General features: G+C 50.5%; 11 protein-coding genes across 11 annotated transcripts; 5 read left to right on the top strand and 6 right to left on the bottom strand.

Annotated features, from left to right (window-relative positions):
- Positions 1-257: 257 nt before the first annotated feature.
- On the bottom strand, positions 258-2,107 carry FIBRA_00607 (uncharacterized protein; the record flags this gene model as incomplete). The annotated part of the gene is made up of 5 exons (XM_012322498.1): positions 258-1,081; positions 1,142-1,280; positions 1,348-1,449; positions 1,519-1,761; positions 1,817-2,107. The coding sequence occupies 5 exons, from the start codon at positions 2,105-2,107 to the stop codon at positions 258-260; spliced, it is 1,599 nt and encodes a 532-aa protein (XP_012177888.1).
- A 1,335-nt stretch (positions 2,108-3,442) lies between these two features.
- FIBRA_00606 (uncharacterized protein) lies at positions 3,443-5,663 on the top strand (the record flags this gene model as incomplete). The annotated part of the gene is made up of 7 exons (XM_012322497.1): positions 3,443-3,622; positions 3,681-3,711; positions 3,766-3,965; positions 4,017-4,588; positions 4,644-4,727; positions 4,779-4,853; positions 4,910-5,663. The coding sequence occupies 7 exons, from the start codon at positions 3,443-3,445 to the stop codon at positions 5,661-5,663; spliced, it is 1,896 nt and encodes a 631-aa protein (XP_012177887.1).
- Positions 5,664-5,971: 308 nt separating this feature from the next.
- FIBRA_00605 (uncharacterized protein) lies at positions 5,972-8,109 on the bottom strand (the record flags this gene model as incomplete). The annotated part of the gene is made up of 3 exons (XM_012322496.1): positions 5,972-7,298; positions 7,349-7,823; positions 7,884-8,109. 3 exons carry the CDS (start codon positions 8,107-8,109, stop codon positions 5,972-5,974), a joined length of 2,028 nt encoding a protein of 675 aa, XP_012177886.1.
- A 1,355-nt stretch (positions 8,110-9,464) lies between these two features.
- Positions 9,465-9,897, top strand: FIBRA_00604 (uncharacterized protein; the record flags this gene model as incomplete). The annotated part of the gene is made up of 2 exons (XM_012322495.1): positions 9,465-9,763; positions 9,822-9,897. 2 exons carry the CDS (start codon positions 9,465-9,467, stop codon positions 9,895-9,897), a joined length of 375 nt encoding a protein of 124 aa, XP_012177885.1.
- A 286-nt stretch (positions 9,898-10,183) lies between these two features.
- On the top strand, positions 10,184-12,068 carry FIBRA_00603 (uncharacterized protein; the record flags this gene model as incomplete). The annotated part of the gene is made up of 3 exons (XM_012322494.1): positions 10,184-11,314; positions 11,375-11,464; positions 11,514-12,068. 3 exons carry the CDS (start codon positions 10,184-10,186, stop codon positions 12,066-12,068), a joined length of 1,776 nt encoding a protein of 591 aa, XP_012177884.1.
- A 388-nt stretch (positions 12,069-12,456) lies between these two features.
- FIBRA_00602 (uncharacterized protein) lies at positions 12,457-15,419 on the bottom strand (the record flags this gene model as incomplete). Its single annotated transcript, XM_012322493.1, has 4 exons — positions 12,457-13,185; positions 13,319-14,771; positions 14,826-14,963; positions 15,100-15,419. The coding sequence occupies 4 exons, from the start codon at positions 15,417-15,419 to the stop codon at positions 12,457-12,459; spliced, it is 2,640 nt and encodes an 879-aa protein (XP_012177883.1).
- Positions 15,420-16,033: 614 nt separating this feature from the next.
- Positions 16,034-17,882, bottom strand: FIBRA_00601 (uncharacterized protein; the record flags this gene model as incomplete). Its single annotated transcript, XM_012322492.1, has 9 exons — positions 16,034-16,126; positions 16,184-16,254; positions 16,332-16,635; positions 16,692-16,826; positions 16,878-17,023; positions 17,083-17,282; positions 17,356-17,567; positions 17,632-17,651; positions 17,708-17,882. 9 exons carry the CDS (start codon positions 17,880-17,882, stop codon positions 16,034-16,036), a joined length of 1,356 nt encoding a protein of 451 aa, XP_012177882.1.
- Positions 17,883-18,148: 266 nt separating this feature from the next.
- FIBRA_00600 (uncharacterized protein) lies at positions 18,149-18,755 on the top strand (the record flags this gene model as incomplete). Its single annotated transcript, XM_012322491.1, has 4 exons — positions 18,149-18,221; positions 18,271-18,352; positions 18,401-18,478; positions 18,527-18,755. The coding sequence occupies 4 exons, from the start codon at positions 18,149-18,151 to the stop codon at positions 18,753-18,755; spliced, it is 462 nt and encodes a 153-aa protein (XP_012177881.1).
- Positions 18,756-19,085: 330 nt separating this feature from the next.
- On the bottom strand, positions 19,086-19,603 carry FIBRA_00599 (uncharacterized protein; the record flags this gene model as incomplete). The annotated part of the gene is made up of 2 exons (XM_012322490.1): positions 19,086-19,344; positions 19,401-19,603. The coding sequence occupies 2 exons, from the start codon at positions 19,601-19,603 to the stop codon at positions 19,086-19,088; spliced, it is 462 nt and encodes a 153-aa protein (XP_012177880.1).
- A 149-nt stretch (positions 19,604-19,752) lies between these two features.
- Positions 19,753-21,209, bottom strand: FIBRA_00598 (uncharacterized protein; the record flags this gene model as incomplete). The annotated part of the gene is made up of 7 exons (XM_012322489.1): positions 19,753-19,818; positions 19,870-19,947; positions 19,997-20,312; positions 20,366-20,397; positions 20,451-20,603; positions 20,655-20,754; positions 20,881-21,209. 7 exons carry the CDS (start codon positions 21,207-21,209, stop codon positions 19,753-19,755), a joined length of 1,074 nt encoding a protein of 357 aa, XP_012177879.1.
- Positions 21,210-21,903: 694 nt separating this feature from the next.
- On the top strand, positions 21,904-24,091 carry FIBRA_00597 (uncharacterized protein; the record flags this gene model as incomplete). Its single annotated transcript, XM_012322488.1, has 8 exons — positions 21,904-21,990; positions 22,043-22,113; positions 22,170-22,302; positions 22,362-23,000; positions 23,056-23,232; positions 23,283-23,549; positions 23,603-23,821; positions 23,873-24,091. The coding sequence occupies 8 exons, from the start codon at positions 21,904-21,906 to the stop codon at positions 24,089-24,091; spliced, it is 1,812 nt and encodes a 603-aa protein (XP_012177878.1).
- Between the last annotated feature and the right edge of the window lie 271 nt (positions 24,092-24,362).

The raw sequence follows: 24,362 nt of genomic DNA, 5'->3' as shown, positions 1-24,362 counted from the left end.
CGGGGTCGTGCAGCCACTTTCTTCATCCAACCCGCTCACTATACATAGTACCATCGCACGTCCCGTAGGTCTCGCGAAGATGTGGTCTCACGAAAATTCTTCACTTCTGGTCTCACAAATTGTCACCAAATTCACACGAGGAAAACTAACAAGCTGAGTTGCTTTACACAGTTGACACTGAGTCACTAAATACTCGTGATCCGAGATTAATAATTCAGTGAGGAGCCTTTAGAGAATGAACGAAATCTTATATCGACTCAAGCGAAAGCCTCACACAGCATCACTACACGGTCCTCACATTTTTGGTAAGCGTCGATCAAGCCGGCATACACGGCGACGTTCGCATCCCGTGGTTCCGCCACACACTTCATGCGACCGCCCATTGGGTCCGTGGCGCGCATTTCTTCGAACGTTCCTACACCGCCATTCTGGGTGCGCCACCACGCATATCGTGCAAGCTGCGCACCACCCTCCGCCGCACCCTGCTGGCCAGCGATGAAGACACGCATACCAAACACATCCGCGGCAAGCTGACGAATGACTGGGTTCGCAGAAGATCCGCCACACACAACGAGGCGCTGCAGGGGTGGCGCGTCTGGAGGCAAGATCGCGGTAATGCGCGCTCGGATGGAGAGGAACTGCGACTCGAGGATCGCACGCGGGTGCGCCGCCGCGGGCATTGTATCCTCCAAGACAGATGCAACATCGGTGGCAGAGGGAGTGACATGGAACAGAAAGTTACCGTGGACATTAGGTGGAATAATCTCGGGAAGGGGGAAGTAGAATCCCAAGTATCCATCATTTCCGACGACAGTCTGCTCAACGAGCTCGTTGAATCTTGTCCAGTCCCCATTGGCGTATCGATCTCGCACCTGTTCACGTGCCAACGCGCCGTTTTTGTAGCAGAGCATGGCAATCTGCGCATCGAGCGTCGTAGGGTGAGAGAGCAGATGAGATGTAGTGAAACGTTTAGGGGGAGTGTCGGCAGGAGGGATGGAAAGGAGAAAAGTTGTAGAAGTACCGAGAGACAGAATGGCATCGCCAGGGGTAGAGAGCGCAACAACAGTCGCGGGATTATCACCTGTGAATGGTGCGATGAGGCAGTCTGGAGAAAGAAACAACACTCAGGACACCACCACACACAAATCATCAACGTCAACACATGCCTGGATTGAAACCCCATCGCTGAGTCCAGTAAGGGCTGATCCTGCCAAGCACGCTTCCTCCCGGTACCGGTTCGGGCCCAATTTTGGTTCGCAATTCGGGGCCTCCGCATGCATCTAATAGACACTCATCCCATTGGCACGTCAAGACATTCATCAGGCTCATGCCACTCGCATCCGATACCTCTATGGGTGCGATTGCTCCAAGAAAGACAGAAGGCATGAACGACGACACTAACGAGACGCGTGACGTAGCGTTATATGCCTCTGGACTGACGCGGCGGATCTACAAGCCAAGAGAACATCGTGTAAACCTCGGGATCATGATTGTATGCCACCGAGGTGTAAAATGTACCTTCGCAATCTGTGTGCCAGTGAATCGCTCGTAAGCGCGACTACCAGTTAGATCCGCGAGAGCTTGCGCTCCACCCACAGCGGCTTCGAGCTCGCGGCACTCACGCGTGGTGGAAGAATCCTGCCAGATGGGAGCATTTGGCAGTGAGAATGCACCCGGTGCGAGTTGGTCGAGGGGCTTAGAGGGGTCGAGAGTGGTAAGCATTTTCTCGGCATCCAGAGACCAGTATACAGATCCATGTTGCTGAAATTTCAGATATAGTCAGAACATCGATGAAGGAAGTCAATAGCTTCCTCACCTGTCCATCACCAGAAATAGCAAGTATACGACCGAAATCGACGCCAGCAGCTTTCATCCTCTCCAAGATGAGGTCGAAAGCTTCAAGCCACATATGAACTGGAGACGTAACCTCGCCTATTCCAGGTCCACGAATGGCCCCATTCGTGGTTCCATGGTGAGGGAGATCACGATCAAAGTGAACAGCAGACTCATGCGCAACGGAGCTATCCTCTGATATCAAGACGGCTTTGAGGCTTTGCGTCGACAAGTCGAAACCTAGGAAAAAAGGTGAAGAACTAGCGCCGTCCATGAATGTGGGCACCGCCGAGGTGGGTATAAGGACGTGGGGGACAGGGAAATGGAGGGGGAGGGGGAATGTGACCGAGAGCAATGGATTTATACGAGCGCATCGCACCCTGTCCCAGGGTTGGCAGGCCCTAGCCTGGGCACCGGGATGCGGGCTAGAGAAAACGGCGGGGATGGCGATCGTTCTGGCCCGGTGGGCTTCATGCGTGGACCCTGCGGGAAATTGTCGGTCAGCAATGGGACGGTCCGGGTCTCCGGGTTGGGACAAGTCAAGGTCCACGCACACGTGAATGTGACTGAACGCGCCGTCACGTGTCACCATTATTCGATCAGCGCTGTCTTCCTGAATCCTGAGACTCTTCACAATGACATGGATCTTCTGGGCCTACTATAGTAGTAAAATAACGAATCACAGATGTCAGCGACGACTTGGCCAGCGCTGAAGGCTGCATCCGACCGAGTTCGAAGTTTGAATCATAGGTCTTCGACACATCTGGGGACGAGACCAACAATACGCAACGAGTTGTGACGATGCACAGCTTGATGACGCTAGATCGGATTTGTTGCTGGAAGATAGCGGGCATCTGTTATGCAAATAAGCATGAGCAGTCCCAAGGTCAGCGCTAGCAGACTCTTATTATGTACTATTCCGACCTTTAACCAGGCAAAATGGCAGAGTGCGTCTTACCGAATGATATGCTTCTGCAAGACTGCAACGGCCCACGCGTTCACCCCTGGATGGACCGGTTCAACCTCTGATTGATATATCGGCCGCCATCATTGGTGTCAGAATGAAGGACGGCACGGCACAGCATAGCTTCCCGATGCCGAGTTGAGATTGGGTGGATAAAGTGCCGCGGTCGTCATAGAATCTCCTCTTAGCCAAGTACTAAGACATGGTTGAAAAGCAAGAGATTACTATCCGTCGAGCCGATGGGGCTTGGGGGCTTAAGGTGTAGAGGTGTTAATTCTGCAACGGTGATGCCAATTTTCGACAGGGCGCGCGCGTCGCCATCAACATCACATCATGTCACGGTTCTACCGATTCTGTGAAAACGTGACAGCGTCAACACAGGCCTGTAGTGGCGTGACGGGCTCTCTATACGCTTCTAAGTTTACTGTGAGCATGATCTAAGCGGATCGGCTATGCGAGCGCGATCAGTTACAAGTAGATTTGTTTCAGCCGGGCCATCAATCCAGCATTGCCACGCTCCGCACTATATAAGCCATCTCATGTGGGTTTCGACGCCCTTTAGTGAACGTGGACGTTCCCTTTTGCGACTTCTGTTTCTTTGGGTTTCCTGCCTTATTATCTTTTCGTTCTCTATCAGTTGTCGTCATGAACTCCTTTATCATTGTCATTATTGCATCGCTGTGCGGTCTTGCTCATGCCCTCTACCTTCCGACCGTTGCTGGTGATTCTCAAACTTCCCATGGACCTGGTGTCCGTAACCCCAGATTACATGTGGTTGGAATGCGTCATCAGCAAGATGATGTGGTTAACTTCCAGGATACTGTTGTATGTGCAATACACTTGTCGTTAGCCTGGGTTTGAACTTACGGACGGACGTTTTCAGTATGCGACGAACATGACGATTGGCGGCCATAGTGCGCACATCCATTTCTTGTACATGTAATATGCTCATTTGCCCATTTGCGTAGATGTCCTCATTCAACTTGACTCCGGATCTTCTGACCTTTGGGTCAACGTGTCATCTGGTCAGATAGAGTTCTCTAACGTGACCAACATCACAACTTCGCAGTCTTATGGCCTCGGTTCTGTTACCGGTCCTCTCACTTTTGCTAACGTCGCCATTGGTCCGCACTTCGTCCCTAATCAAGCTTTCATCAATGCTACGAATGTATGTGATTTGTTGTTGCATGATATTTTGCGGTTAATAGACTTGAATCAGACTACGAGTTTTGGCACAATCTTTGGCGATGGTGTCAGCGGTATTCTAGGTCTTGCTGCTGATGCAGGTTCTGCAGTAGACATAGCGGCCACGCAGAAGTTCGGCACTGGAACCACTCTCGGCCTTACCTTCATGTCAAACCTCTTCCTCCAGAATGCCGACATGCAGCACATGTTCACAGTGCAACTTGGCCGCAGTGATGATCCCGATTATACTGTTGAAGGTGACTTCACAATTGGCGAGTACTTGCCCGAGTACATCAGTGTTGCCAACCAGCCTCAGCTGCCGCGCTACCCGAATCCGGATGTTAATGACGCTGCTCCTCGCTGGTCCGCCATTATGAGCGGTATGACTGTCAACGGCCAGCCGTTCGCGTTCAATAAATCTGGCGTACCGGGGGTGCCTGAAGGCTCAATTGTTACGGTCTTCGATACTGGCTTCTCCTTCCCACCTCTGCCTACGGCTGCTGTGAACTTCATCTATAGCAGTATCCCGGGTGCAACGTACGACAATTCTACCGGCCTCTGGCTTGTTCCTTGCGAGAGCTCTACTCGGCTTGAGTTCCAGTTCGGGTGTGTTTTGTAATTGCCATCATGTGCTGGGATACTAAGTAACTGGTCCTTATAGTAACATGTCTGTGCCCATCCACCCGCTCGATATTACTACTGTGACGCAGTTGAACAATAAGACTGTTTGCGTAAACACTTACCGGTAAGATTGTTTTGTCTGTTCGTTGTCTATTGACTGATGTTTGTTTCGTAGTCCGTCCACGCTTCCGGTAAACGACCAGTTTGACGCTATTCTTGGTGACGCCTTCCTCAAGAATGTATACGCATCGTAAGTAGTTTAGATCATACTCGATGTAGCTTGTCCTTACATTCATGATAAAATAGGTTTAACTACGGAGCTTGGTCTGCGCAGAATCCCGAAGCCATTCCTTACATCCAGCTACTTCCTACGACCAACTTGACCACCGCCTTTGCCGAGTTCTCGCAGGTCCGTTCACAGATGGTTGCTTCTGCCGAGGCCTCAGCATCCATGACGGCAACCCCAGCGGCCACTACATCAACTCCCGCTGTTGCTGCTGCCCCCACTTCCAACCCCATGTTCGCCTCTGCGTGGTCGAGTTCCCCTGCAACGTCCGAATTACCGGTCAATGCTCCCCCTACTCCTCAAGGCTTCGCGACAGCAGCTGCTCCCCCATATTTCCCTTCACCCCCAACTGTCTCGCCAGGGTCACATATGGCAGGCTCGGGCATCCAGCCAGGTCAATTCCCAAGTAACAGTGAACCTGCCCTCCAGCCACCTCCTGGGGGTTCTGGCCAGCAAGCGATGATTGCTCCGGCGACGAACGGCAAGTCTGCACCTGTCCCGCTGCATCGCCGCGCAACCCGCATGGTCGTTGAGTGCGTCGGCCCCGTGGTTGAGCAGTACGGCGCGATGTTCTTCGCGGTTCTCTGCGGCTCGCTCATAGTCTCGCTCATCCTTTGCATTGTTACCGTTATGTTGGCCATCCGCAATCATCGCCGGATAGCGAAGCAGCGGAGTTCCGCATACTCTGTCCTCGAGGCGAAAGCACGCTCAGAAGCGGATCCTGAAGCGGATGTTCTGTCCGCCTCCTATTACTACTATCATGACGACTGTTGATTTACGATTTTACAAGGGCGCTGGATGTTCTGATGATTAATCATAATACACTGTCTTTTCTGTGATCATCAGGTGTTTTGCTTGTTTTGCATACATAGTATGCCACACGATACTCAGCACCGGTGAGTGAACAATTGGGAGTATTGTATTTTCATTTGCGCTGTACTGGACAAAAAACACATGATACCCAGGGAAACATCGACGTGGATAAATATCTGTACGACTGACCACGACAATCATGACTAAACTCGAGGACAGCGAACATAAAAAGAATCACAAAACACAAAGCTAGTGGATTCTACGTGAAATCACGAGGCCATACGTATATCCCTCCCAAATCTTCTCTTTGTCTCTGCTTCCCGGGCACGCATGCGCTGTTTTCGCAGGTTCGACATCATGTCCTTCGCAACTGGTGACAACTCGGACGACGACGCAGGCGAAGGGACGTTTGTATCGCCAACCTGGCCTGAAATTTTCGGATAGCGTATGTCAAAGATCGTCCGGCTTCGTGGTGGCGTTGCAGGATTCGGTATCACGCTCGTCGAATTGCTATTAAACTTGGAGTCCTGCGGGTTCGCTTTAGGAGAGATCTCGACGCCGTTCTCCTTGTCTTCACCACCTCGTCGAGCAGGCTTGACGCTTGACTTCGCAGTACGAGGAACCTTTTGGGTGGCTGTGGCCCCATGTATGGCACTGTCTTCTACGTGATCGGACAAAGGCAGAGCAGGGTTGTGAGGCACTGGCTTTGTTGCAAGAGCACTCGTTGTCCCAAAACCCAGTGATGACCGGGACGTAGTAACGTCGCGCGCAACTGGAGTAGATATATACGTTCGCAGGTCCGAGGGAAGGTCTGTCTGAGAAGGGTTCGAAGATCTTGTGCATCGCGGTCGGGGACCACGGGGTATCTTTGATCTTGAGGCTTGTGCGGTCGTAATGGCATGAGAAATAGTGCATACTTCTTTGTCTCTAGGCGCCGAGATAGTGGACTTTGTAGTTTGGCGTGTCAGGCCTTTATGCATCGTGGAGGAAGGGCGAGGTGAAATGTTCAGTTCATGACCTTCGGTGCCATCTGCTGACAGGAGGAGAGGATGACCATTGTTGGTCAGAGTAGCGGAGACGCTGGATAATTTCATGAGGGTCGCAGTGCGAACTTCGGCATGTGAGATGTGTGACGGCCCCTGGAAGTAAGAATCGTCGATAGATGTAGGTAGAGCAATAGATGGCCCCGCCAGACGGGAAGGATCGTGCCCTTCAGTTGCTCTAGTGAGTAAGTGGACAGGAAGACTACTCTTGCCATCTGTAACACGCAAGGATCGTCGACGATCTGTAAGAAAACCAAATACTTCTGCGGCACGCTGTGGCGTCTTGGGGTCGATTGCCAAAGTATCCGCTAATGGTTCAACAATCGAGACAGCCCCGCTCGTCTCATTGATTGCGCTGTATTCAACTTCCATAGATGATATCAACGGATAGGGAGCAGACATAGACAAATCGTGAGACTGATGGAACGAGGATCCATATGTCGTGAGCCCCTGCGGCTCAGGAGGCGATAAGTCGTGTGAGAATGAGACATCGGCATCGTCAGGCGTGTCCAGTGGAAGAGATGAGGTAGACGAAGCTGCTGAATTTGTTTCACTGTTGCAGCCAAGGTGAGTCAAGGAGCCAGTAATACTAAAGTAACATACCCAAGGAATCTCTCCGCCCAGGAAATGTCACCTTCCGTAGCATTGCCCTGCGAATCAGGGTTACCAAGAAGTTGACGCAAGGTCGAACCGGAACGCTTGACTTGTGCTCGCCCTTCTTCGGCATCCAAGACCGGCGCTGGCGTGGGAGGCGTATTGGAAAAGGCGTTCGCGTCTAGACGACCTTTGTCATCGTACATGTTCAACAAGCTTGCTACGGATGGGTCCCGGCGCAATGCGTGCAAGCGACTCTCATCACGAGGTGTAAATAAGATGTCCTTCAGAGGGCGATGGCTGCCCCCAGGTGTGCGAGGATCATCCAGCTCGTGATCATGATTGGAGAGGCGAGGGTTGGCATTAGGAAACTCGGTTCGTGAGTGTAGGGTGCGACTATGTACTCTCACTATGTACGTGTTGTTTCGCGACATACTGTGTATAGATTGCGATGACGACGCTTTAGGCGTGATAGCCAACTGGGCTATGGAATGTGCATGCAGTCAGCAAGGCACTTGCAGCACATAATCATAGGAAAACATACGAAGAGGAGGTGGTAAGTCATTTGTATCCGTCGCTACTGCAAATCGCGCAGAGACAGACCGTAAGAGACGATTTGCATCGTTATCTACATCATGGTCCTCCTTTACAATTCGGCCTTCGGCATCAACTTGCCTTGGGACAGCCTGTGAGATACCAGATTTGTCTTTTTGTTTGTTCTTCTTCGACTTCCTACTACCTAGAGAGAGAAACTTCTTGAAGAATCCCATTGCTGCGTGCCAGAGTCGTGCGGGGGGGCGCGAGGGTATCTTGCAGCGACTACAAGGTTGATATTTGAACTTGAACTTGCGCCCGTCAAGTTGGTTCTTGGCAACGCGACGCGATCACGTGGAGATCATTTCTGTACTCGGAGAGTCGAATTGCGCCAGCAGGCGCTGGCGCTACTTGCTGTAAACCTCGCGCGGAGTCGAGAAGTTGTACATGTATCGTAGATATTTACATACAAGTTCGAACTTTTTCTGACTTGTTGTTGTCTTCATATAACGCAGCCACTGACTTTAAACTTGAAGATCATAAGTGAAAGCTGCACCCCATTGTACATCTGAAACACTGTACAGTGTGTGATCCTGATGAAATGAGATGCATGTTACTTTGTTCACTGGTTCTCCTAAGGCTTCATTCATGCAAGTAGACCAACAAGTTGGCACAGGATCTGGTTGGTATGTTCTCTGTTAACCCCATGGGAAATACTGAGATGGAGAACTCGATGAAGATAAAGGAGACTGCACAGTATCTCCTTTGGAATATAGATATGAGTAGTACTACAAAGATGGAATGCATCGAGCACATGAGCTTAGGCAGTTACTTCTAGTTGTCTGATGTATTGGTGGCAAACATATCAAACGGTATTGTGTCCCCGTGATAAGGCATAATTTGGAGATATATGTAAATCCGAGTCATCGTCAAGTATTCAAATGCAAAAGACACGGTGTGGAGTCTTGGAGATGCCACAAGGCAGATTGCAGAGATTACACGCATATACCATATCTGGTGATCGGAGGCGTGCGCTCTGCGATCACGTGATGTGAGATGCCAAACTGAGATATTGCGCCATTAGCACGACTGGAGACAAGTGTCTGACAGGCGCAGCGAATACCAGCAGGCTGCAGCATGAGTCTCCTTCTCGCACTCCGTATGGATTTCATTTGAACTATCCCGTTTCTTCGAAGCATATTGACAATACCTAACGCCATGAGCAGTGTCGGCGCTGTAGGCGATTTCCGAATATGGCCCGGACGAAATCGGCGTTATAACCACGTTCGTCACCAGCCTAGTCATCATCGGTGCCCACAGGGCGCACTTTCCCTCTTCATTTGCCTCAAAACTTCACGAAAATTCACGACCCGCTCTTTCTAACGTCGCAAGGAGTATATTTGCTGCAGCATCCAGACTAGTCGCGGGGCCCGTATAAAGGAGCAGATTGATCTCCCATCCTGAGCGATTCGACTGTAAGTACTTGTCTTGAGGCATTGCTCTTCCTACTGATGTCTGCATAATGCAGACTTTACTGTATCCATAGCACACATCACATTGCTATCTCTATTGCTCTTTGACGATATTCGTCATGCCGGCATTCGTCGAGAACTCCGGAAGTACAAGCCGTGACTATCTTATGCTCGAGCGCAATCTCCTCTCCCATGTGAAGCTCGCTATGCTCCTCTCGCTGCTTTCTTCTTCCGTGATTCTCAAAGCTCGTCTATCCAACGATCCCGATGCTACAGTGGGAGATCCGACTCAGATTCAGGTGCCCATTGCGTCTATAGAGTTCGGTGCCGCGCTCTGCGCGATAGGTGCAGGAGTCTTCCAATACTATTCCTATTCGAAAGATATTCGGGATATGCGTGGATTCCTCGTGTCATCCAAGTTCGTGCTCCCTCATCAGTTTGTCTTGCTCGTATCTCACCCGTGACATCGGATCTAGGACACATTTTGCTATAATGGTCGTTGTTGCTGCCACTGTATTTACGACATGTGTCGTGCTGCTAGCGGAGGAATGATCATGGACTTTTCACCGCTCTTTGCCCGGTTGTCTGCGATCAGCTAGATTAAGAGGCGCCTACTGCGTGCATCCACGGTGCGGTCAGTGCGAGACGCCCTAGAGTCAGAACTGGCTGTGTGGCCATCTATCATGCATCTCTCGACTTGATCAGACAGAACTGCCAGCCTGCCAACCTGCTGAGTCACTGTACACTGCTCATCTCGCCTCTCACGCCCTCGTAACACAGCCGGGTGACATGCATTGTCTGCGCGGCTAGTCTCCACCAGCTCTATGCACCTCCCGTCATGGTCTCCGTCCACGCCCCCTCTTACATACCTCCACTCGCTTTTGAATCATTCTCGCTCAGCGAACCTGAAAAACAAGTGACTCAGCTGAACCTGAGCTCCGCAGGCTGTGATCTGCCATATGCGTATTCGCCACTACCAGCAAGAATACGTGGGCCCCGCCATCGACAGAGACGTGGTCAAAGTTCACAGCAGTTGTCTGATGGCTACTATGTTCATTATTCCTCTGGCACGGGCGACCCACAGCGCTCACTGCAGAGGAAGTCGACTATCCCTCATAAACCCAAGGGCGTGAACCCGCTGCCTTCGCGCGCGCGCGGCGCTTCTTTGCGCGATGCCCCGAACCGATTTACGTCCGCTGTGGCTATCCCTCCCTTACTTCCTTTTAGATCGCAACCTCAAGCCGCTAGTATTTGCGCCCTGGTGGACGAACGGAAAGTGTCAGAAGTCGCTCAAGAGGATCGCCATGCAGAGATGTCACACGACGCTGCACTGCAAAGCTTAGGCAATGCCATGGGGACGAACAGGGCGCGGGTTGCACCTGGGCAGACACCGCAGAACCTGAGTACGGAGAAACCAGAGTCGGTTCGTGCTTTAAACACTGCTGCACAAATGGTCTCATACAAATGCACATCCGCACCTGCGAGTGGCTCGACGAGCCTTCCTGGACCCACGATGCTGCAGAGAGCGATGATGTTCGCCCCCGGGCCTGGACACGTTGTGTATGACGACGCGTGGCTGGGTGCCGTCAGTGCTGCCTCATCACGCCCAACATCCGCATTACCGGGCGAGACGATCGACCAACTAGAAACGCTCGCAGAAGAGCTGCGGACAATGCATCCGGCTGTACTCGAACAGTTCCGTCCCCGCGCCCCAGCACCGCGCCACGGTCCACGTCCGTGCACGCCACAGAGTGTTCCGACTACCCCAAATCCTCGGGGACTAGTATCATCCACATCCCGCCCGTCTACCAGTGCAGGCACTTCGGGAACTCTTGATGCTGCACCGGAGGGTGATGGGATGATTGGGTTCGGCGACGATGAACGCGCAGCGGACATTGAGTCTCGTGCTCCTGCGAAAGAAAAGTGGAAAGCGACGTGGATCCCGGACTCAGATGATGAAGACGAAGCGGTGAGTGCTCGTCCGAGCCATGCTAACTTCCCTCCAATTCTGAATTTACGTGCATTACAGTTGATTGACGTCGTCCGCAGAATCAATTCTGCCCCACGATCGAGCAGTCCAGTGATTGAGCTCGACGGCGAACAAGCTTACAACGCCAAGGTAACTGCTTCCAGATTATCTTATATCATGATTCTGACTCCATCCACAGGATGCTCCTGAGTTCTTAGTGGGGGCTTCCACGTCGTCCACTGTGTATCCAACATCCGGCTTCCGCAGCGGTTCTCGTCATATACACCCCTCAACCTCACGCAAAGCTCGTTCCCGTAGTCGTCCTCGCAAACCCGCTGCTTTAGTTTTAGCCTTGGGGTCGCAGCCCGACCCCGACGCGCTCGGTAATTATCAAGATTATCTAACAGCACAATCTGGTCATCCAAGTAGCACGACCCCACAACGTTCTGTACCCTCGACCCCACATCATTTGGCTACCCAGATGGATCTGCGAGGCCTGGAGCTACTCATAGGACCCATCGAGCTGAGGCCTAAACCCAAGCCGAAATCGATGACCAGGTTACCTTCTTCTATAAACCTCCATGGGCACTCCACGGGGAATACGTCGAGTCGGAACATACATTCCCCGAATAAGGCGGAAACGTCCCAGGGTACAACTTCGCCTATCCGTCGCAATGCTGCTGCTCCTCGTTCCAGGCGCAGACTTGGCTCTTTTTGGTCATTACGACGATGGTTTGGACGATGGATTCGGTAAACAATTATACGAAGTAAGTTATATGTTATGGCTGTAGCGATACGGAATTCTTGGATACTCTTATATACCCTGTACATCATTACTTTGCAGACCCAATGTCTTGTCATGTTGTCAACACTATTGCCATACATTCTGTAAAAAGCTACCACAATCGACTAACCATGTTGAATCATGTTGAATACATTGGTATTACGGTGGTTATATTCTCTAAGTTATGGTCAAGATATGCGGATACAACAAACAGCGGTGACGGATGCACATGACAGTATAACGTACGTACACCAGCCTCAATCAGCTATAAACAACTATGCGCAGTAGCCAAATGAGAGCGTCCCGACAACAGTAGAATACGAAACGAGAGGCAACTCATCGATGTGAAGTGGACTCCTCAATGGTTTGAGGTTCCGTTAGCTTCGCCATTCAAATCATCTGGAGGTGATGGAACAGCTGACGGAGGCCGCCTCATGCACAAAGTAGACCTATCAAAGTCCATGGGACTATCTAGCGTCATGGATCCCACCAACTTGACCAAGCTTGCGTCCGCCCCATCCTGCCCGTGTTCGTCTTGTGTCTCGACTGAACCCGTCTTGACCCCCCGATCACCCGCTCCATTCGACACCCCAGTGCGACTGCTAGCCTTGGGGTTGAACAACTCAGCATTGCTCTTGGGCGGCGGCCGCTCGAATCCAGACTCCTGGTCATCTGTCCGAGGAATAGAGTTCTGAGATGTTTGATTTGAGTTGGGATAATGTACTAGCGCCGAACCATGCTGAGTGGAACTACTCTGCGACCCCGGCGTCATGATAGATCGCATGGATGAGGCGTTTGTCCATGCACCGCCAACTGGTGGGCGTCGTTCGGGGCCAGACGACAGCGGTGGGAAGTCATTTGACTGCAACTCGGGCTGGGACTGATATGCTTGAGCTAGATGCAGCTGCCCACCAATTCGTGCCGGCGACATGTTCCTTGAATGTGCGTTATTGTGATCATGATTTCGTGGTGGATGGAGGCCTGGTTGGGCCTTCAATCCAACTGCCCAATCTGGTCGAGGAGGCAGCGGATGCTTCGACGATGCGGACGTGTACGTTTGCCGAGACGATGACGATGTGGAAGAAGACTGTGAGATAGATTGAAATGTGGAAACGCAGAGCAGACGCAAAGAAAAGCGCCGATCGCATGCAACGAAGTCATCGGTCAACATGACACGAACGAGACCAGCAAATGTATAAATCAAGAAGAAAGTAACTCACCGCAGTAGAAGATGCCTCGTCGCCGGGGGTTCGCGTTCCTGCACTCCCACTGGTGCTAGATGCTCCCGAAATTCTTCTGAAATTCGAACTGAGTCTTGGGCCTACTGTGTCGCCGGGACCTATACTCCCTCCAATGCCGCTGGTGTTGAATGTAAATCCATTGTTAGCGGTACCAGGGCCATAACTCCATGATCCACGAGCCCGGGGAGCGCCACGCTTATTGCCACCATGATGACTGTTACTGCTCCGCGACGATGCACGACTATGGTTGTTGCTCCCAGTCCCGCTTCCACCGCCGTGAATGAATCCATTGTTGGTAATTGTGTCCGGCATGTACAATGATTGATCTGAGGGCGGTCCTGAGGGGAGTCCGTACTGGTTGTTGGGCGGGAAAGGGGGTGGGGGAGGCGGATGCGGATGCGGGGGATAGCCTTGCATAGTGTAAGGATTGTATTGTGGATGAGGCATGTAAGGTGGATATGCAGGTTGAATGACGTTTTGAGGCGGGGGCGGCGATGATGGATGAGATGTATGGGGGAGATTAAGGCCAGTGTTCAACGGACTCTGAGGCTGAACAGGAGGCTGAGGTACGGACTGGTTTGCTGGCGGGTGTGGCCACATATAGGACATATATGGCAGCTGTGGTGGTGTTGTCTGCTGGGGGAGAGAATACATCGATTCAGTAGGCATATGACTAGATGCGTCGGGCATATGAGGACCACTGTAACCTCCGTACGGGAGGTAATATGGGTATCCATATGATGAACCTGATGGCTGGCCAGCATACGGGGGGTAGTAGTAGGGAGTGAAGTAGCCAGCGGGAGGAGGGTGGTTACCATATTCGCCCACAGCAGGTGGCTCATACAGAGATGCATAGGTGAAGGATGGTGAAGTTGTTCTGGAGTCCCTTGAGCTACCAGAGCCGTTGTTGTATGATGTGTTCGAGGACCTGAGCGACTGAGTAGACGATCCCCCAGATCCACCAATGCGAGAATCCCTCTTGTCACGAGTAGCTGGACCAGACCATTCACTTTCTGTGGCGAGCGAGCTAGCAGAATCGTCCAAATCGCCAATACTATTACTACGGCCTCCGCCGGTGGAACCAGTGCCGGAAAATAGACTCAGTGTCGATGAATTAGCGCTCGCGTCCTTCTCCTTTTCCTTTTCTTCAAACTTCATAAAAATACGGTTTCGTGCCTCGTTATAGGCGGCTTCGCGTTCCTCCAGGGTCCGATGCTTCTTCGTGCTGCCTCCTGTAATGTTACTACGGCCACCAATACTACCCGCTTCTGACGGCTCGACATCTGATAAATCGGCCTCTTCGCCCGCGATTGAGCCTGCCTGAGAGTTTTGTCGGCTCTTTGTACCGTCCTGAGTGCCTCTTTGCATAATTCTGAATGCAGGCTGTGTAGGATGTTCTACTGGAACAAGTTCAATCATTCTTTGGGCAGGACTAGACGGACACTGTGAATCCTGGGGAATTTGTTCCAGAGAGAGAAAACCTCACATTTTGCTCTCGGGTCGCCAATGCACCGCGATGCTTTTAGTTGCGTTATCGGGCTCAGGGAAGAGGTTGTAGTAAGCAGAACACCTGTGAACTAGCAGCCGCTGGTACGAAGTTGCCGGTGTTAAATCCATTCGGGCCCTGGACGACACGTAGAACATCAGAAAACACTCGAAAAAAAAGGCCAGGTATTCTCTTAGCAAGACGACATCCGCAAATGTTTCAAGTATGCAATTGGCGGCCTTCGATACCATATGAATGTTACGCGGCAACTTACCTGCGATCTTGGATGAGACTTTCCATCTGCTCACCCAGCTTCAGTACAAATAAGCGATCCTTTCCTCGCAGCGCTTCCAATATCCGTGGATCGAGCTCCCCTGGGCTGTCCGGGCTTCCTGACGAGAGCTCAGAAGCACTTGGAGAACGTGTCAACGCGGAAGTATTTGATGAAATGTTGCGGGGAGAGGACATTATGAAGGCGTCCAATGAAGGGGATGGAAGAATAGAGCTGGAAGAAAGTGGATGCTTTGAAGGGATGTCCGGGGCACTTGTGCTGGTGCTCGTTGGTGCAGCCGAAGTTATGGTCGCAGTCGCCATGGGCGCAGGCGGTAATGACGGTAATGAAGGAGAGACTGCAAGCAGCACAGACGACTGCAAACCTAATTCAAGCTTCGCCGGCGATTCTAGATAATTGGGACAATGTGAAGTTGCGCAGCCTCAGCGTGCAGTCAAGACCAGGAGGGGGCTGAACCCGCTTAGCGCTTGCAGCACGCCCTCCGGAGAAGGTAACAAGTCAATTACGCACCGACAGTCATCCAATATGGGCTGTGGAACTACTGCGGTGATGATAAGCAACAAAAGTTGACCGTTTGGAGGAAGACGAAGGGAGAGCACATCAGGTCTGAGGGTAAGTAGGAGCAAGTGTTATGGCGCTTGGCGAGGGCGTTAGCGCCGTCGCCCTTTGTCACGGGAGTGTGTTCCCTCATAGCCACACTCGGTCGGTTTCTGTGGCACCATAACTAGTTCTATTGATGCTGCTCGCTCGCAATAAATGTCATGATTTAGGAGGCAAGATATAGTGCACACTATTTATCTGAATCTACTCTATTATACAGTACGCTGAGTTGGGCGGACAACTTGATAGACGTTGAAGCTTAGGCTACATTCACCAGCTCCATCAGCGCGGTGTCACTATAGAATGACAGCGACTCTCACCAGAAAATGAAGACGAAGATACCGTATAGCGCTAGTCCGAGGGATGCCTTCGACAGTGTCCGATTTGTGCTGGGGTCATTGCGTGACAACTGAACACCTTCAGTCAACACGGATCCACACCAAAACCAAAAGCGGGTCACACTAACCTTCCAGTAGAACAAGCCCGGTAAGATAAAGGAGATTGTGGTCGATCCAGTCGAGCCGACAAACGACAGAACTGATATCATTGTACGTAATATCCCATGTTAGCCACATTACAATATGCATCGAAACTAAATACTATGGGAAACGCACCCATCTGTAGGTCGTCGACAAAGTACGCAATGCTGAACCCACCAACGACGACGGCAATCGTAAGGAGTGCATGTTTGAGGGTGCTCATTTCATGGCCACTGCCGTGATCGTCTTCAATCATTTCGTCTTCGCTATCGGTAGCTTGTTTCGCAATATGGCCAAATGAGAATACCTTGTCTAGACAGTTGCGACATGGATGCACCTGGAGGGGATACGAGAACATAACCAAAATAGCGATAGCCAATTGTCCAACAGCAATGAAGAGCGACGTGGATGGGTACATCGCGATAATGTTGGCACCAACCTGTACGGACAGATGAGTTGTGGACTCCATACGTTCATGAGTTAGATGTCCCTCACTTTTGAACCGAAAGTGAGATATCCGAAAACACCTATAATCTCGTATATAATTGCTGCCGATCCGATCGAGGTTCCAATGACGAGATTCATCCGTGCTTGGGAATTAGAAGATATCTCGTTGAATATTGGGAATATCTAAAGAATAATCAGCTTGAGGACGACATCATTTCAAAGAGAATGCATTACGTTCTGTGCGCATGTGAATGCGAAGACTTGCACCGGAAAAGTGGAGACAAAACTAGGTGTGAAATGAATCAGGTGGATATCTCCGGGGGCCTGGGTGTCGCTGATTGGAGAAAAGTAGCAGACAACTACCACTACCAGTAGGTATGCTGAACCATTGAACCATTAGCAAAACGGCAGGTCAAAATTGGACAAAAGAGGTATTCACCGACAGAAAATAAAGCCACATAACTCGTGTGCCTGAGACTGTCTATCTTGCGAAGGAATGACAAGGGAAACAAGATTGCTCCAATGACTGTAATCCAAATACGTCCTGACTGTGCCCAGACAGGGGGGACTGTAGAAGCGAGGTCATGGTATAAAGCAGCAACAACGTTGGGCATAAGGGACTTGATGATGATCAAGTAGCTTTGTAAGTGGTTGATGTATGGATACATCAGGGGTACATCCAATAAGCTCAGACTACACACATACAACTTACCTGATGGATACGCCAAAACACTTGATAGCAATGGCAGCGTCAAAGAAAACCGCGGCGCGAGGGAATGTCAGTTCTGAAACAGCGAAGAATGAAGCTCTACGATGTGGCGCCTTGACCGCGCACAACGACAGCAGGTAAAGACCGAAGGCGGCTGCGCTTCCAGAAAACATACATGTGATGATGCCTGGAACTATGCCCGCGGACGCCATCGCCTGTACAGATGATGAAAAAGGTGACTTGTCAGACGAGTAATAATCAGTTGCAAGGGATACGAACCAGAGGGAAAGTAAGCATCCCTGAGAGAATCAATTATAACGACGATCGTCACTGAACACAACGGAAGGCAACTCACCGCTTCCGATGATGGTATTCGCTAGATTTCCCACAGAGCTTACTATACTTGCATGCCCATCCCTCTTCGGACGACTTGTGCTCGCCTCTGCACCTAGCAATGCATCGCTCTCTCCGGTATCAAGGCCTACATTCTCACGTTCGTTGGTGGGGGCTACACCATATGTCTGCACCATCTCGTATTCGTCTTCCGCAGAATCCACTCTCTGACGGTGCGAGACAAAGAATCGTGAAGGAGAAGGGGAGCGGGATATGGTGGAGGGAAGAGCGCGTGCTAGCGCGCGTGCTCGGATGCCGGACTCGGAAGCCAGATTAGACTCACCAACCCCAGGAGGTACAGCGCACGTGTGGAGCCGCCGATCGGAAATTGTTTGTCTCTATTAAGTCTGGAGGCTGCTAGACAACAGGCACAAACAACCGTCCGAGATTCCGAACCTGAACCATGAGCGGGCCACGGCTGCGACACAGACCACAAGTGGAGGAGGAGGATGCGTCAGTGTTGAAACTTGGAGCAGGTACATGCATTACTATTGTAATATTCACCTCTTATACATTTTATATCAGAATTCAACAATGCGGGCTGTCTTCTGATTTCTGAAGTCAAATACCTGCTCGAGAACAGAGACAAGGACGCGCCGGATACGGCGTAGGTCATGAAGTCATTCGTGGAGGTTGGTTCTTACACGTCTGATAGTGTATACAACAAGACGCTAGAGTATGTGAAAACGTTTGCGAAGTTCAATACTACAGACTCCGCAAGCGCCGTTCGAGAGTAAGTTACTACTCTTCTCCTTTATCTGCTGCTTATCCTTCTTCTAAGGACACTCCGGAGAGAACCCGCACTAACACAATTTGAGACGGCACAAATTGCTAATTTGTGCCCAGCGAATGCAGAGGAGGCGAAGAGTGTTGTTCCTAGGTATATGGTTACATCATCATCACACGACTACGTGATTGCTTATGGCAATCAAAGTCTGGTGAAAATTGACGACGACAGATTGCAAACGCTACTTCAGGAGATTCAAACCATGCGTAAATTCCAAACGTAGTATATTCTAGCCAGGGGTCCTTTGCCAATGGCCTGCTTCACTATGCCTGTCATCCTGCCTTTACCACATCTAGGACAATATTTTATGTTGTCAGCGGTGGGAGCGCTTACTTAACGTCTGAGGCAATATGGAGATAGCTGGACAATTATACATAGGCGGATGTGGCTGGTGCTGAGTGATTGACACACGATGGCAGATGTAGCACTACAGATAGCAGTGTAGTATTGTTATATGCCCCTCTAATAGACAAGCAATCTATGTCGATGGGTTGGCCCGCTCTGGTGTAGTCAGTGAACGATCACAATGGCCGTCTACACCTAAGGCCATAGATTATCCCTCCATATCATTCAGCTTTGCTTTGTCTAAACTCTCTTCTTCCTCTTCCTCTTCCTCTTCCGGAAAAGAATTTGCTTCTGTGCAGCTGGCAGTAGAGAAAGTTGTGGTGTCAAACCGTTTCCTCTCCCTAAATGGATTGCTTCTTCGTTCACCTTTCCTGATGACTGCTGCAGTCGGGATGATTCCCTTGGAATTTAAGTAGAGAAGGTCATTGCCTGAGTATGAATCGACAGAACGCATCCATCCGTCAAATCTATGCGTACAGATTCAGAACGTGTCTTGAATAGGGAAGCATAAGCAATTACGTACACGGCTTCCTGGTCTTCAATAGACCGCATCCGCGAATAAATGTGCTCTTGCTTAAATTGTTCGATGACATCCCGGTGAAGTTCAAAGTCAATTGCCGGTCGATAGTCTGGATCAGATGGCTGTAATTTCTCGTTGACGTTCGCGATCTTCCTCGTGTATGTATCAAATATAGGATATTCAAGGAGTAAGCCAAGGGCCGGCATTTTGGGGATAAAAACCATTCGAGGACCATATAGCTGTTAGTATGGTATAGTATGAGATTTTTGGTCCAACGGCATATAAATGTTGATATATACCTCTTCAATGATTTGAGGTGGCGACCCAGTGCGACACGTGAGAACGAGGGCAGACATCATTTTCCGCTGATGTTGACGTTGTTCAAAGCACGGATCGTGAAATCGGACAGAACACTCACAATCTAGGATGAGTATAATTAACATTGACCCGAAATAACATAGCACTGTATTACCTGATGCAGCATGAAGCTCTGCCCGTGAAACAATACGCTAATCCATTCAGTTTCTCCATACACTACCGGATCCGCGATCTATCTATATGTCAACAGACGGCATTCATTGCCACCGCACAGCACGCACAGTTATGCTTTTGATGTGCCGAACACAGCTACGGTCTCCAAAATCACGACCAATAGTAAAATTGTGGAAGTTATGACTGCCATTGAATGCCTGCGCGATAAGGCGCAGGGCTTCAACTTGTTTCGAATTGATTCGATATGTTCGCTTTCGACGAAGATCGTCTAATATTGATTCAGGATGATCGTCCGACCAGAACGGGTCGGGTTGTGTGTCCGTTCCATGATCCTGTAAAGTGTGATGAAGGCCGCTCCCAGGCTTCGGTGGGATCATGAGGTAAGATGGGAAGAAGTAGGTATACTTGCGGCTATCGCACGTTCTATAACATACTATTGAGAGGCTGCGAAGCATTTCGAGACAAAATGTGCTCACGTTCTTGCGTTAAATCCATTTTGAACTCGTAGCTATGTATAAGGGTGCTTAACTGTGTATGTTGAGTCATAGAGAATGCACGTACAATACTCCAGAGACGAATCTCAGGAGGTAGTTCCTCGTTCATACGAGCAACTAGGTCAGGTACGCCCGGAACGGGGGTGATTAGTTTCATTGAGACAGCGTTACCAGCTGCATGAACACCGGCATCCGTACGAGCAGCCCGACCAAGGTTGACCTAGCAAACGAGTTCAGATTCACCCCCAGGATCAGAATATGAGATACCCACTTTCACCGGATCGTCGGCATTGTCCTGCGACACAGCGCCGACCTTGACCAAGGCATTGAAAAGTACGCCCTCAATTGTTCGTAAGTTTGGGTCGGGTTGTCTGTCCTTTTATGAGCCCGAATTCGGCAATAGAGGGAATAGGCCTAGGAAAGTCACACTAATCTTCCGCACGTACATTTGCATACCATTATACCCCGACCCGCAGAAGCCGATCAGAAGGGCACACTGCCGCTTAGGCAGTCGAGGACCCTTGGGCTCGTCACCATCCCTTCCGCCTCCCTCCGTCGCTCGCGTTCCCCTTCGACGATCCCGCCCCCTGTCCTTGTCCTTGCCTCTCTTCGACTTGCTTCTATCGCCACTTCGTTGTGAAGTAGCTTTGGCCTTTTCGGTTTCGTTGTCTTGCTGGGCAACATCGTTTTGAGCGGCCTCCCGAGTTTTCAATCCGGGCTCAGCTGCGTCGAATTTGACGCGCTTCGAAGGCCCGGCCTCAATCAGTTCGTCATGGTCCTCCAAGGACCGATTGAGGGATCTAGTTGGATAAGAATTCGCTTCCATACAGCAGATCCGCCAGATTGGAGCAAATCGAGTGTTTCTGAAATCAAATTTGTGGGGAAGGAGTGGGCGAACTGTGCGTCGCAATGCTCTCATGAACAGAGCGATTAAGATCATATGCTCGGCGTTGTGCCGCCAGTTTCGAATGCAATCTCTAGATCTCATGGAACAATCATATAGCCGCAGGCATACTTAAAGAAACTCAAAATCATGCTGGGATAGTCAGGTCGAGGGGGTCTTACTGGTACACAGCAAGCGCATCATTTGGTCCTCAATATTACCGGATCGACTTATGAGAGGGATAATACATGAGACAGACGAATGGTCAGGACTTAGCGAGGTATGCCTCGAATACTCTCGGCTCGAGCTTGAGCAATTCAGTTTCTGCCACAACAATCCGCCTACGCAATGTGGTGACAGGATAGGACTTTAGGTAATTCGCAGGCGAACAAGACACAAATATGCGTAATTCGGCCAAGAATGGAGAGTGGGTCGATGGGAATATGAGGTTGAACGTGCGAAAGGACGATCTGAGCCTCATCGAAATGTCAAGGAGCGAGTCTTCCCTTTCCCTTCCCGTCTACTCCCATTCCCGCTCCCGCTCCCGTTGCTCTATCTCTGCATGTCCTTGATACCAACTAGACTCTAATATATATAATCATCTTCACCGTATCCCTGACTACACGTCTCCGTAATCATGAAGGTAAGCCAGAAAATCGCCCTGGCGGAGAAGGAGGACCGCGTGTGGTGGTCTTTTGAGTATTTCCCTCCCCGCACAGCACAGGTGAGCTTATCATCATTTGTTTCTTTGGGGTTTTGTTGTTAATACGAGGTAGGGTCTCCAAAACTTACTGGACCGTATTGAGCGTATGCGAGCACTGGGCCCTGAGTTCATAGACATTACATGGTGAGCCTTTCTTATATGTGAATTCTCTTGGGAATAGTAGGTTTATGGGTAAACAGGAATGCTGGTGGTCGTACGTCTGACCTCACATCTGAAATGGTCAAGACCTGTCAAAAGCTTATCGGCATGGAGACATGCATGCACTTGACTTGCACGAATATGCCCCGGGAGAAAGTAGACGTCGCCCTCAAAGTAAATCGGAGTTTTCTGCTCGCACTGTGTCGAATCTACGTACTCATATTGTCTTATAGGAAGCCAAGGAACATGGGTGCCGGAATGTGTTGGCTCTCCGAGGAGATCCGCCCATGGGCAAGGACGAGTGGGAGGCGGTCGAAGGCGGGTTTGTTCATGGAATCGACCTAGTCAAACATATACGCTCGCAGTACGGGGATTACTTCGATATCGTCATTCCTGGCTTCCCACAACATGTGCTTTTGCCTCCTGAAGAATTCGCTTTAGAACTCCAATATCTAAAGGAGAAGATCGACGCTGGGTCAAATCTCATCTTTACGCAGATGTTCTATGACGTAGACATCTTCATCAAGTGGGTCCATGCGGTTCGTGCGGCCGGCATCACCATCCCCATTGTGCCTGGCATCGCCCCCATCCAAACTTGGAATGGATTCCAGAAGGCGACAAGTCTGGCGAAGACGAAGATTCCGCAATTATTCCTCGATGCGCTTGAGCCGCACAAGAATAACGATGAAAAGGTTCGGGAAATTGGGACCAAACTTGTCGCGGACGTGTGTCGCTATTTACTTGATGCGCAAATTGGTATCAAGGGCTTGCACTTCTACACGATGAACCTGGAGAAAGCTACCCGCATGCTGCTTGAGGAGTTGAATCTCGTTCCCCGGATACAAACCGTTAAACCTCTACCTTGGAGACAGGTATGCATTCTCTTGCCGTGAGTGAAGTACAGGCGCTGATCTGGGGGCGTTTCAGTCGCTCACACCCAACCGTCGGGCGGAAACTATCCGCCCCATATTCTGGGCGAATCGCACACGATCCTACCTGTCACGCACTGAAAATTGGGATGAATATCCCAACGGCCGATTCGGAGATTCACGTAGTCCTGCATACGGCGAACTGGATGGCTATGGTATCTGGATCAAACAATCTGTGCGTTGTAGATCCGTTACTTAGTTGCATTGCTGACGATACGCCTACAGAAAGAAGAGGCACTACAGCTTTGGGATAGTCCCACATCAGCTGCAGATATTGGTCGGCTGTTTTCCAAATTCTGTTTAGGCCAGCTCCGTGCGCTTCCTTGGTCAGACCAAGCGCCGTCCTCAGAGACAACCGTCATTGCCACGCAGCTAGCAAAACTAAATGATATGGGTTTTTTGACTATTAACTCGCAACCAGCTGTGGACGGCGCACGTAGCGACGACCGGGTGCATGGCTGGGGACCTACAAATGGCTATGTATACCAGAAGGTAGGGGTATATAGCAGTCAACTGCTGAACGGGAGATTGATATCCCTGAATAGGCCTACCTTGAGTTCTTCGTATCACCTGGACTCTTGGATGCTCTCCTCCCTCATATCGAACGAGACGTCAACATAACTTACTATGTGATTAACAAGCGCGGTGACCTCCGTACGAATACCCATTCTGAAGGTCCCAACGCGGTTACGTGGGGGGTGTTTCCAAACAAGGAGATTGTACAGCCGACTATTGTAGAAGCTATTAGCTTCATGGCTTGGAAGGTTTGTGCATACTGCTGTTCCGCTGAGATACTCTGACCTACGACTGACCAGGATGAGGCCTACGAGCTCGGCCGTCAATGGAGCAAGTACTATGAACCGGAATCTCAAACGCGTAAGCTTATAGACGACATCATGGAGACATACTACCTTGTGAATGTCGTTCACAACGATTACAAGAAGCCCGAGGCTATCTTCGAGCCGTTCTTCAAGGCTGGCGCAGAATTTACAGCATTGCAGATTGGCCAGTCTTCGATGCTCAGGGATAATTGACTTGAGGAAGTCTTTGACAATTGTCGCCCGGAACTTTCAATATCATTTCACTGACTGATACTATAAACACCCTAGGATGGGCTGCTTATTTGTTTCCAGCACTCCTCACCGGGTTCAACCCCCGCTCATTTCGTCGCTTATCTATACGCCCCCTGCTTGCACCACATCATCGCAGGCTTGTCTAATATTGTCGCATCTATGTGTAGCTTCATCGCCTGTCTTGCATCAACTGCATCGTACTTTTATCCGTCCCGTCGGCACTCTGCATCCA

The sequence above is a fragment of the Fibroporia radiculosa genome (assembly GCF_000313525.1).
Source record: "Fibroporia radiculosa TFFH 294 genomic supercontigs, scaffold274, whole genome shotgun sequence".
NCBI lineage: Eukaryota > Fungi > Basidiomycota > Agaricomycetes > Polyporales > Fibroporiaceae > Fibroporia > Fibroporia radiculosa.
The sequence above is the reverse complement of the archived record's forward strand: the minus strand, read 5'-3'. Positions and strand labels throughout refer to the sequence as shown.